Source organism: Hoplias malabaricus, chromosome Y, assembly GCF_029633855.1.
Source record: "Hoplias malabaricus isolate fHopMal1 chromosome Y, fHopMal1.hap1, whole genome shotgun sequence".
Classification (NCBI taxonomy): domain Eukaryota; kingdom Metazoa; phylum Chordata; class Actinopteri; order Characiformes; family Erythrinidae; genus Hoplias; species Hoplias malabaricus.
The window spans coordinates 15,850,543-15,864,038 of record NC_089820.1 but is presented as its reverse complement, the minus strand read 5'-3'; the positions used below and the strand labels follow the sequence as shown (position 1 = coordinate 15,864,038).

The 13,496-nt window shown below is 38.0% G+C and overlaps 1 protein-coding gene across 2 annotated transcripts in view; it reads left to right on the top strand.

Moving 5' to 3' along the window:
* The first annotated feature begins 259 nt into the window (after nucleotides 1–259).
* Nucleotides 260–13,496, top strand: part of LOC136677740 (retinoic acid receptor RXR-alpha-B) — a 50,350-nt gene continuing 37,113 nt past the window's right edge. For both annotated transcript variants that reach the window (XM_066655339.1, XM_066655338.1), the window contains exon 1: nucleotides 260–435. In XM_066655339.1, coding sequence (XP_066511436.1) covers nucleotides 408–435 — 28 coding nt within the window. In that variant the 5' untranslated portion in view covers nucleotides 260–407. The remainder of the gene's footprint in view (nucleotides 436–13,496) is intronic.

Genomic DNA, 13,496 nt, shown 5'->3' with positions numbered 1-13,496 from the left:
AGGGCTTCATAAACACATTAGACCACTTTCGAGTCTGGAAAGCAATTAAATGGCGAGGACACATCTACATTTTATACAAAGTGTTTTTGAGTAAAATCGTGAACGTCGCCTTTAAGGCTTGTATTCGCTGGTTGTCAGGGCGCATGCGCGGTCGCTGCTCGGCGTTCCCCCTGCAGTGGGCCCCGGCTCCTCAGAGCTGAGGCGAAAAAGAGCTCTCTCTGTCACACACATACACAAGCTTACACTCACACTCTGGATGGAGGAGAGAGTAGTGGACGTTCAGCTCCGTTGCTGAGAGAGTTCAGCTCCGTTACAGAGCTACGAGAGCGGAGTTTTTCTGGACTGAGGGAAGATCCCTTAAGACAGAGTTGCTATTTACTCGTAACTCCAGCTGGCATGAGCTAAACATGGAAACCAAACCGTTCCTGTCTCTCGGTGAGTCAAGTTTGACAGGGGAAATGTGCTTTCCTTTATCGGCTTGGCGGTGTGCTGAAAGTGTTTGTGCGCGTGTTTGAGGGAAGCGCTGAATGTGAACTGATCGGAGCCTGTCCGTTTCACTGGGCTGTTCGCGCTGAACTTGTTGACGGTTGACGTTTGTCAAATAGTGAAGAGGGTCGTTATAGATCACTTTCAGGAATGTGTTTTTCGTTCGTGACATAAGCTACGCTTTTTCTGTGTGCTTTGCACATAAAAAATAACACAGTGCTATGTTTACAGTAACCCTGCTGGAAGAGGAATAAGACATAAGCGTCTTTCCACTACACCTCGACTTTGTTTTTTCAGAAACTCCGTAGCGATATTATGAAGCATTTTGTGATGAAAGCTTTCATAATGACATTTATAGTCTAATATTCAGGACATGATTTTATTTTTACTTTGTATCAAATGTAAGAACGTATTCTTTATTAGTAATAATAATATAATAACAACAGCTTTTATTATTAATACACGTTTTATATTTTGCCTCATTCAGACACTCGTCATTGGAGGGCTTAGTGACGTGGATACTCTCTCTCTCTCTCTCTCTCTCTCTCTCTCTCTCTCTTCTTTTACCTCTATCGAAAACCACACTTTATCTCTGCCCTTAAAGATTTAGTTTACTCTAACTTGTAACTTACTGGCTTCAGTCAAGTTCTTTGGAGTCTCCATCCTTCACAAGCAACATCACCAGGCCTAATTAGAAATACTGTGCAGAAGCCAACTGTCTTAAACAGATCAATATTCAACTTTAAACAGTCATTTTCTATCCTACATTGAGACACTATTGAAATCGCAAAGGGACAGAGTTTTACAAATCTAACAATCTACACTCACACAGAGCCTATACACTGGAAGTGGTCAGCATCTCGTTCTACTACAGCTAAAGGAGCACATGTATGTGTTTTTTCTATTATTCTATCTTCTAACTTAATTTTTTTTACAAAAACACATTTATTGGATATTTGTTTAATTTCCCTGGTCCCAGAATCAAAGTCATTTTTGCCCATTCAGCATTCAGTTTTGATACGTTGTAATTTATCTGTTTGTACAATTACAACAGCATTAAAGCTTTAAATCCATCCTTTGGATGAGCTGCAAAAACAATGTTCTGGCTCTCTGTGATCGTAAAACATCCCAGGGCCTTTCCTCAAAAAATGTAGGTCTGTTACACCAGTGTCCTGACTTAATATGAAATGTTGGTCACCATGTTCAAATAATTGGCCCTATCAATATCAATTCCCTGTCGTTCCCTCTCTCCCTAATAGCTGATATGTGGTGAATGAATGGACAGGGATTGCCTGCCTTTGCATCATCCAGGTGGGTGCTACACATTGGTGGTGACCATTCCCAAGTTTTCAAAAAAAAGCAAAGTGGTTTGGGTTTCTAAAAAAAGCACTATATATGGGTAACTTTCATTCGTCAGTCATTAATTCATTTATTCTTTTAAAAAAGACAAAATCGAATTCAAAACCAGACGTATCTGAGATAGAGACATATAAAATGCTTAGGTCATTTCACATCCTTGTATTTTAAGTGGCTGTTAAAGATAGGGAAACAAACATTCTTCCAAGATTTCCAAGTCCATGAGCGTCAATGGGAAGTGGAGATTCAGTACCACGCCAATAAAAGAAGAGAAGCCTGGTTTACGGCGCTGCAGTTTTGTGTTTCTGAGGAGGTGATCGGTCCCTTTGTGAATGTCTGCAGCTGTCAGTTTTATTAGGGGAGCCTTTAAAGGGAAAGTTAATTGCTTAAAGTGACAGTGTCTCTCAGACACCCCTGCAGCCACTGTCTGGATCCGTATCAAAGGCTGTGTGGGCCGCACAGACGGGCCAAACTGCACTTGAGAAAGTTGGTTTAAAGTAACACTTAACACACACACACATTTGAGAGAGGCTGTGAGCTTGAGTCGTCTCTCATTTCACTCTTGCACAAACTATTGCCGCTCAAGAACTTGCCACTTGAATATAATACAATAGCTTATAAAAATCGAGGAGGTTATCTAGAATATGCTGAAAAGCCTTTTTGTTAATGATTTGCTCTGTGCAAGTGTATGCACTGATTCATTGATAACACAGAGTTGCCCCTTGTACTGTGGACTGTTGTTCTTTTCCAGGCCTGTTAAAATGCAATAGCCCAGCACTGCTGAATGTCAAACCGCGTGTGATCTAGAGCGATTACTGGGTGGAATAGTTAAAAAGTCATTATCTTGATATTTTTAAATATATTGCCATATGATGGAATGTACTGTCATGGTTTTGATACTGATCTATTTAGTTTTGTTCTGAATCAAGTGTGTGCCTCAACTACACACGATGAACAAAATACCACAGTGAATTAAAAGACAATATATTCATTTTATTAATATAGAGAAAGATTTCATTTCACTCGTCTGATACAGGTAGTTCAATGCATCTCTCTTGGTTTCTGTTTAATGGAATTATTAAATACCGTAGCGTTACAAATGCACCTAAATGTTAAGTTGTATTTATCATCATATAAAAACTGTCAGATAGCAATTATTTTATTTAAGCAATAACTCTATGACATAATAAAACTTGTGAAATAATAAAAATAAATGAGTATTGTCCAGTATAAACTATGCATTGCAAAGCTCCATGTAAAACCTTCTTTTATTCTACATTCTAAGCTCGTTTTGCAGTTGAAGACTGTAACAACATTTAAAGGTTGCCTTTTAGCCTGGTCTTTTCCCATTTCCACTGGTCCTGTAAAGGGGATTATTCATATCTGATCTCTGCTCAGTAATTCACTTTGAGCTAATGGATTTGGCATTTGGAGCCTGGCTTTGAGACAGACTGACAGAATGTACCACACCGCTCTCATCTGCTCCGTCTGACTTTGTCGGAGTAAACACCCTGTCTTGTGTGTGTGTGTGTGTGTGGTTACTCTGAAGAGGCTTCTGTCTTTACTGTCCTGGCCCTGCTCTGTGCTTTGTCTGGAGTGCATTGGGTCATGGCCAATATAATGGCCTAATATGTTTATGTCTGTGTCTATGTTTGAGACATGTTAATGAAAGGGGCAGCTGTCTAATTACCAGGTGCAAATTTACAAGGTTAAATTCTACAGACTCAAATGAAAGTTATGCCTGTGGGCTGACATTTTTTTTTTTCTGTGGCAAATCAAATATGACATTTCAATTAAAGCTGCATCAATGTGAGAATAAACAAAACATTACATTCCTGCCAGTGCTATTGCTGATGCTTAAACATGTAACAAAATGGGCATATTGACATGGATTAATATGGCAGAGATTTGTAATATTTATTTATATATGCTCACAAAGATTGTAAAGTTAATGAAGATATTATAGCATGTAATCCCAGAGTGCAATAACATGTCCAACCCTTCTAAAGGGTCAGTATTCCAGAGCAGGATTAGGCCTAGTCCTGTACTATATTTTTTACGTGTTATAATCCCCCATCTTAAAAATGCTGTTTAGGCCTTGACATCTTAGTATGAATTTTGTGTACTGAACTAAAAAAGAAGGAGCTTGCATTGCATCACTGGCCCACATGCAGGACCATAGATGTTAGGTGTTTTATTTAAACCACATCTGATTTTAAGACCTTTATTATAAGCATCATATTAAACACTAGCTGGGGTTACGCTGCACAATCAACAGGAAATCCCAATTGAAAGCTTAAATTATCTGCACTTAAATGCTGCACTGCCCCTCTTTATGGTCCCCTTGTGCACATGTTGAGCTTGTGTTGCAGGATGTGTTACTGGCAGTTACATGTCAAGATAAGATCTGCTGGAGATTTTCATGTCCTTAAAGCCATACATTCCATTTCCCATAAGAGAAGCAAATTATACACACCAACAAATTTCGAAATACAGTAATTTGCCTCAAACTACTGTTTTTGTATGTGACTTAAGCACTTTGTCAGAATTGAAGCCAAACTGCTAAATTTGGTGTGCCAGATAAATTATAATACAAAGAAATGCATCTTCCATATTTAGACTCTGAAATATGCAAAACGTACTGTGATGTTATTACCAGTTAAATACCTTTTAACTTAAACTAAATAGAAATACTCTCGGTACATTAATGTAAGTTTTTGTTTTGTTTGGGCCATTCGTTATAGTGAATATATTATACATTTCCTAATATTAGTTCTTGACACAAATGAAAAATAAGAAAGGTCAGACTGAACTGAAGGGTTTTGAACGTGTTCTGTCTTGACCAATGTATGCTCAGTGCCAGCCAGTTGGTTTCTTAAAGGATGTCTGCAGTTTCCTTTGCTAAATTACGGTTTACAGACAGTAGAATCTGAAAGAAATGTTGGGCCGCCTTGAAAGTGAAGTGGAGATAGGTGTACGGATGAAGAAAGTCAGATTTTCACATGATGGTGCAACAGTAGCTCAGTATGTCAGCGTCTCATGTTCAGAGCATTCCATTGTCGAAACTGCAGACAAGATGGCCCTGCTGATAATGTTTTTAGGAGAATGTTGAGTAATAACTGTCAGTACGTGGAAATATGAAATGTATGTTACTTTTCTTGCAGTGTGTTGCATGTGTTTCATTGAAATGCTGTTCATTTAGTTCATTCAGTATTTCATTCATTTTATAGCTTCACTATGGCTTTTCTACAGGATCATAGGATAATCAGTGCAGAATAATGGACGTAATGATACACAATATACAGACGTGATACAGTTTTCTACACAGTTCTCAGATTAAATTTGATTTTCAGTGTTTGTTAATGTGTTAATTTTATTTCAGTGATTACAGTTTGGAATTTCAGATTTTTATATTTTTGTTATTTTATTAAATTTTTTGATACTGTATTAAAAATCAATGCATTCACATAAGTACATAGAAAAGCTTTTGAGTTGTCGGACAAGGTCCTGTTTAACCATCAGAATGTAGAAATAGCACTGAAGAAAGAGTCACCGATGGAGTTTTTCTGTGTGTCATATTATGAAGCACAGTTTTCTAGCCTGTTTCTGGGGTAATTCCACATGCTGATTGTTGTAAATGGACTGGCTTCACAGTGTGCATAATAACCTAATTACCGATGCTTGATGCATGTGTGAGGATTTTTCCATTTGGTTTTGAACATCCATTAAAAATGATTTGAATATCATTTTTCCACCCATGATATTATGGTTGAAATTGTTCAAATTAAAATGAGGTTGTTGTAGATGTTATGGAGGTATTTATAGTCAGATGACATCTGGTGATTTAATGTGGTATGTTTAATGGGAAAAAAAAAAAGAAACACTTTTCCGTAATCTAGTCTTTCTCGACACACTCTGGTGATTGATGGGACAGACCTTGAAGAGAATGCAGTTGCTTTCTTGAAAAAAACTGTTTACTGCCATACACACAAGGTACATTATATTGATAAATCTGTCAAGACCCTGACATGACATGTCGTTTTCTGCGTGTATGTGTGTTCAGAATGTGTATCCTTCTGGAAGCTAATGCACTGGTTAATTCATAGCAGAACAGACTACAGACTTGTGAGAAGTGGAATGGCCCCGTTTACAATGACCCTATCCCACACGGCAAACAACACATTCATTTTACTAATTAGCAAACGTTCATGACCATTCATTAAAGCAAATACTTTAATGGGGAGTTTTACCAGAAATTACACCTACGCCACAGTGTCTTTCATAAGAAAGCCCTTTCATCATGTGTTCCATTTAAGGATACACTGCATAGCTATACCTGTGATAGAATTTGCTAGACTTTGATTTTGGGTTCTCTTTGCTCACAAAAAGGGATATTTTAAGTTCAAAATACCATTTGGAGAAGACACACACACACGTTAGTGTAATAAAATATTTAAGCTGTGTGAGAATAAAGGTCATTTAAATGTATCGCTCTTTCAGCAAAGATAAAGACTAACAAAATGATCTAAACTGAGAAAAACATGCCAGAAAGATGTACAGTAAGACCCTTCAAAACATTGTTTTGCTTCCAGGTAGATGTAGCCAAGGGTTTTAGCGTGCTTCCCGTACACTTTTATATAGCATGTGGCTTTTATGTGAGTGGAGTGTCGTGGATTGTTATTCCTTGTCTTGAGCCTAAAAGATAAGATATTGGCTGAACTGTGTTGTATGTTTAGCTTCTTTATGTGGGCATGTTTCCTTTGAGCCCAGCTGGAGTTTCACTGGGGCAGTGTACAGCTGGACTGTGTTAAAGCATGTAACTGTATTGCTGATGCTTCTGACCTTCTACTATTCAGAGCACTTTCCAAGGAATCAAAGTAAAAAATATTTTTTAAAGTAAATTATTTGTATTAAGGGTGAAATATATATATGTTTTTGTACTGAAAACAAAAATTGTGATCTATTCTAAGTCACACTACACTATTCATAGAAACAACACAGAAGGCTATAACTAATAGAAGTGTTGTTATGCTACAGATGTTTTTAGGCCTTTTGAATCACAGTTGTAATATCAGTCAGAAAAGTCATAATGGTTTAGCTCTGATGTGTTTTAGTGGGTGTATTAGTTACTGCCCTCATTTACTCTTGTCCTGTTTGCTGATATTGCATGAACTGTTTTGCTGAATGACTGGCACATCAAGTATGCTCACATTTTCATTTTTTCTTGAGTGTTGTTTATACTAGGGAGTGCGTGTGTGTGTGTTTGTGTGTTATAACTCAGCAGGAAATCATAGGAGAACAATGAGGAGGTGAGGAACAGGATGCAGTATGTGTGTGTGTGTGTGTGTGTATGAGTGTATGTGTGTGTTCTGTGCAGGGGGGCTGTTTACCTGCTACAGCCGCACATTTAGATTCAGCTCCTGTGCGGTTAGGCATGTGTAAATATACTGTAATTAATGCAGTGGGTTGAAACTCCATTACATGTTCTGGCTAGAATAAACCAAGTGTAAATTGTGTGTGTGTGTGTGTGTGTGTGTGTGTGTGATTGAATGAGAGAGCATGTGTTTGCAGGTTTGTTTTCATTGTGGTACAATTCAAATGATGTACGTGCAATCTCATATTTACAGCAATTATTTGTCTAATAATAATAATATCTCCATGATATAATAACACTAATAGAAACTTACTGTTAATCTTGATAAAACTGTTTAATCAAATGATTTCAGTAGATCTAATCTCAGATCGGACAGCCCACCTAGTGAGGCTGAATGGGTGGTTCAAGTCAAGCATTACTTTGTAACTATTTGATTCTTATCCATACTACTAAGGTTTTTTCAGCTGTTTTATGAGCTAGAAAAAATCTACACACCAGAAAATGGTTCAAAAGTTCATTAATAGAGTTGTAATATACATTAGTGATATATTCTCAAAGAGCCATTTAAAGGCTTGGCCCTTTATCCCCTTTTATAGGTGTACTTTTTATCATTGTTCAATACAGAAAAAAATATTCCTATAATAATAATAATAATTATTTTTATTATTATTAAAACAGGTCTTGTCAAGTGTGCACTCAGAAATATTCATAACATTAACAAATAAAAATGTAATGATCAGTGTTGCCTGTGCAAATTTTGGAAAACAAAAATCACAGCTTGCAAAAGGTTTTTGTAGCCAGATAACAGTTTAATTTCTCATAGTGTCATTAGACATTTTGCTCTTATGTGCATCCTGCCTCTTGCATCCTGCATCTACAGCATGTTTAAGATTAGATGACTTTGAAATATATTCTGTTTATGTCTCTTCATGTGGTCCATGGTGGATTTTGAGGTTTTGGATCATTATATAATCATTATATAAGCATGTTCCTCCATGCTTCCTCTATAGATTTCCTCCGAATGGAATGCAGTTTTTTCTCCAAACCTACCATTTCTGCAGCAAAAGGGTTCTGGTTTGACATCATCATTACAAAGCATTATATCTAAATCTTTTTGAAGAGGTTGCAGGTAAAGTATCCTCAGCCGCAGACGCTTTACCCACAAGTTGACGGAGAGTCTGAACATTTCAGTGCACTAAGCTGGCTTCAGGACTGTCAGGATTGTGCCTGTTGCATTCAGAATACCTCTGATAAATGTACATCCGCGTACACGCACTTCCACCTGTAGTTTTGTACTGTCTCTTATTGGTCCAATGTGAATTATAAAGACTGACTTCTCCTACACGTCATGCCAAAATAGCAGACTTGTGATTGGTGCTATTATAAAATATAAATATAAATATCTTTTAGTAGGCAGTAGTACACAGTTCTTGGCCATGTTAAATGCAAAAGGCACCAGACTTTTGCAATATTACAGGTAAGATTTCCAGGACAAATTATGTTCATTCATTCATTCATTATCAGTAACCGCTTATCCAGTTCAGGGTCGCGGTGGGTCCAAAGCCTACCTGGAATCATTGGGCGCAAGGCGGGAATACACCCTGGAGGGGGCACCAGTCCTTCACAGTGCAACACACACACACTCACACATTCACTCACACCTACGGACACTTTTGAGTCGCCAATCCACCTACCACTGCGACGCTACCTGCTGCACCACCGTGCCGCCCACAAATTATGTTTGTGCAGGCAATGCTGCACAGTAAAATGGTACAACAATGTTCCTGCCTCTAAACCTCTAATGTCTGGCCTGGATTTACCTTTACATTCACATTTCCAGCATTCATAATCCACAAAGACTTACAAATTTGCAGACAGAATGTGTATCCTAGCTAGTACAAATAGCTAAATAATAAAAAAAATAGATTTTTCTATTCTTGATCATTGTTAGTCCTCAAAATCCCCACAATACACGATCCACCCTGAATGAAAAATCACACACTTTCCGATTGCACACACTGACAGGCAGCTCTGCTCTTCAAAACCTCACAGGAATTTCTTGCAAACTGCAACATCGCGAGAGCAGGCAGAAGTTTCTCGCACTCAGGGCTATGTCTGACACAGAAAGCAGCAGATAACTTGTGCTCTTGCTGTCCCACAAGGCAGCATTTTAAAATGAAGGTGTTTGAAACTGAGTCACATTAGAGACAGGCTTTAAAAGCAGCAATATTTCAACGCCTTGTCAGAGCACCTGAACATGAATGCTCCCTCACCAGATTAATGATAACTTTGAAGATATTGGAGCAAAAACAGGCAGCATTTTAAACAAGCAATTAATGCAAACATGACACAGACATTCCACTCATTTCAGACACAACCTTGATGTGAACCCACATGCCGGATGGCTGTAAAATAACCCCAGTTCAGCTTTTATTGGTTTACAGTCTGTCAGACACAACCTTTCAACACCCGAGAGTTGGCATCCACCCCCACACTACAGGGTTCTGAGTCGCAATATTGAATGTTTCAATATTTCAATGTTTCAGCTCCAACTGCACTGGGTGAATATCAAAGGAGTAAAGATTGGATTCTGGACTCCCCGCACTACAGAATAATCTAGTATAATAATAATTTACATTCACCCTAAAATCGGGAGACTTCTTGTCATTGTTGGGAGGAGCAAATCTGCCTCAAAATCTGCCCGACTGGCCTGTAGTGGCCTGTAGCTAGGCTTAATGTAAACCTTCCTGCAGGTTCTTGCCAGTCTCATACCAGGGATTAAATTTGCCTTTCCTACCAGCTAATGAGCAGTTCTCTCTGAGAGTTTTCAGCTCTCACAGTGACCTACACAGTTATCCTGAATTGCACATTCTTAAATATATTTAGTAGAAACTGCAAACTGTAAATACAAACAGGCTTTAGTTTCTTTGTTTTCAGATCTATAGACAATTGCTTAAAGGAGCCTATTGTTGCTGAGTGTTAGCACAGGGTTTAAAGAGGTAGAAAATATATTAAGTTTGGACATTGGATTCAGCTGACATGTTCTAATTACAACTGGTAACATGCCTCAAGTCTGATTTTGCTAATTGAGGTATTCCTGCCAGTCCATTAGAACTACACATAGGGCTTGGCCCACACTCTTCCTACAATCATCCAAATCATTTCTTATTTAGAGTTAAACAATTAAATAGTATCCTACACTTAACCATTAAGGTTGCTGTGGCCGTGTATGATCAGCAAATAGCTACATTGGGCCCAGCCAATGAGTACCCAAACCACCCACTCTACCTTAAACTCTTCACAAGGGGCATCAATTAGGCACTATCACCTCAGGTAAGCTCACCAATGAACCTGTGAGCTTTACCTGTACCTAGCCCCACTGCCACTGTTTATTCAGGCTCAACTGTTCCATGTGAGTGTTACGTGATACATCACCAACAACCACAGTAACATGGCACCCCACTTATCTGCCTTATCCTCCACATTCCTAAAATACACCTCAGCCATTCCACGTTTACAATGTATTTCCCAGAACAATGTCAAGAATGACTGAGCATTAGGTTTTGCTGAAAATATTGTATATTATGTTTGTTTAGCTAAAGAGACTGTGCTTATTATTTCTCATAAAGCAAAGACAATAATAATGTGTCATTGGCCCAAGGGTGCCAAACCTTCTTATAAAACTGTATGCCAAAAATTGTACAGGTCCTATAAACATGATGACATCTCAAAATGAGGGTGGCATTTATGGTGTGCCTGGTGTGTCACATTTCTGTTCTGTGTCTTTAAATACAAGGCCATGAAGTTCATTTATGTGCATTTAAGAGAGCCACAGGGAAGGAGCGCTGTGGGAGCTCACTGACTGGTGATCTCACACTCTGAAAACAGGTGGAGAATAAGCATAAGCCCAGTAGCCCACCGCAGTTGTGAGTTCAGCACTGATAGTGCACCCCCACTCCCATGGTAATATTGTGATAATATTTTGAGACGGTATGAAAAATGTGGATACAGCACATCCTTAGTCATCATATTTGGTTTATGGGTTATTTCATTGTAAATATTTGGTTAAAGAAAGCCCCTTGGTTTAAGTGACTGTATAACTGCTGCGTTTGTGGATTTTTTCTTTCTTTCTATCTGTCTTTCTTTCTTTTGTTCTTTAATAAGTAGAGGACTGTATATAAGGCAGAGGGGATTTTCGTTTTTGGTAACAGAAACTCCCTCAAATCCATAAGGGAATCTGCAAAATATCAACTGTTTTTTTTCTATTATCTTTTCTTTTTCACATAGAAGGAACAGCTCCAAATGTTTATTGCCACCAGACATCATATTCCATCTCTCCTCCATTAATCTCTCCATACGTTCACATCTGTGGAGAGAATGCCATCTATCCACTACACAAGTGTTAATCATTTCCTTCTTTGGTATATATATATATGAAGAGCTTTGCTTTCTCCAAACACATGATTCAATCTGTAATCTTCCTTTTCTCCCCCCCCTAAATATAAATGCCTTCTGCAGTCTGTGCCACTGGCTTTATCCAGATTGTATATCTGAGCTGGCATGGATATGAAAAATGTGCATTCCTTATTCCTCAGGCATATAACTGGAAAGGAGGAGACTGTGGGCTGATCTCATTTGGAAGCTATGCTAACTATATTGGGAATACATTTTAGGAAATATTTGGCAGACTGTTTGACAATAGTGGATATTAGTTATGCGAAGGAGAAGAAATATTTTTGTTAATTTGGAATACTTTAATATTAATTTGGTAATTAATTGTGAGGGAGAGTAATATTATGGTTAAGAGAAATTGCTAGGAAATATTCGGATTATTACTTATTCCAGTTAGCTGGAGATTTTAAGCCATTGTACGAAAAAGAGAAAGGGAAGATATGTATGAAGCAGCATGTACAGATTCCAGTGGAGTGACAGATGGAGGGATAAAATGAGAGAGGAAGGAAGGGAAAGGAGGAAAAGCTAGATGGAGTGACGCTGACTGAGAAAGTGAAAGGAATGAGCTGTGGCCATGAAGTTGAACTCGGGGTCAGGAGTTCCTCTCAGCCCTGGATAACCTCTTATCCTTCACTGCCCTACTACACTTTTCAAAACAAAGGCAGCAGAAAGATCTCATTCCTAAACATAAGAACCCAGCACACAGCAGCGTTCTGATGTCACCAACTGATTCAGAAGTTTTAGAATAAAAGCCTGAAAAAAAATGGAAGTACATTCTACAGTTGTGTGCATGAGGACAACATTTCAGAGCAGTGTTATTGAGGATTTTAGAACTGGTGGATGGAGTAAAACAGTCTAGTACAGTAAATAATTACACTATTTTAGAGCAATGTGAATAATGAAAACTTTGTATTACATTGTATTTTATTACATGAAAATTACATTACTTATAATGCATGTTTTTTTTCTTTTTGAGGCAAAAACTGAGCAAATAAAATGTGCAACAGATGTAAACAACTCTATGTCTACAAACAATCCTAGAAATATTTAGGAACTATTTTTTTATGTCCTTCTATCTCTCTCTCTCTCTCTTTTTCCCCCTTTACTACTTTGAACCCCACTCCTACAGCTTTTACAGCTATTTAGTGTGCAGAGGTACAGTCAGGGGGCTGAGTTGGAATTCCGCAACTATTTTAAAAATCTGTGGAAGCTGCAGGAGTTTAGTCTGTATTTTCCCCATCTCTCTCTCTCTCTCTCTCTCTCTCTCTCTCTCTCTCTCTGTAAGCTCTGCTGTCATCGGCAAGGTGTAGGACCAGTTTTTGCTTCTGACAAATGGTATTGTGTTGCAGGACAGTTTGGCACTAAATGACTGTTCAATTACTGTGCTATGGGAGCAGCGTTCCTTTCATTTAGCATGCAGTACACACACTGTTCATGCCCGGAAACAAAGCCGTTTAAAATATTCCCTGGCCTCTTCAGACTATATATCAATTTAAGATGTTTAGTTCTCTGTAAGCAGTTTTAAAGCAGATACAAAAGCCTAATTTAGACATAAAAATGTGAATTATACATATTCACAGTAAGCTTAGGGATTGGGCCGAGTGTCAGTTGCCCAATTGTCATGAAGCACCTAGTAATGCAGATGAAGATGATTCAGCTCATCATTCGTAATAATTTTCAAATTACATTCTAAAAAAGCATGGCCTATTTTTGACCCAAATTAAATTCTTTGGGTATTTTTACATTATGTATTCAGTGTTATTAAAATTTCTTTGAATAACTATTAAAAATAGAGAGCGTAGTTCCTGTGGAAACTGTGAAGGTGTTG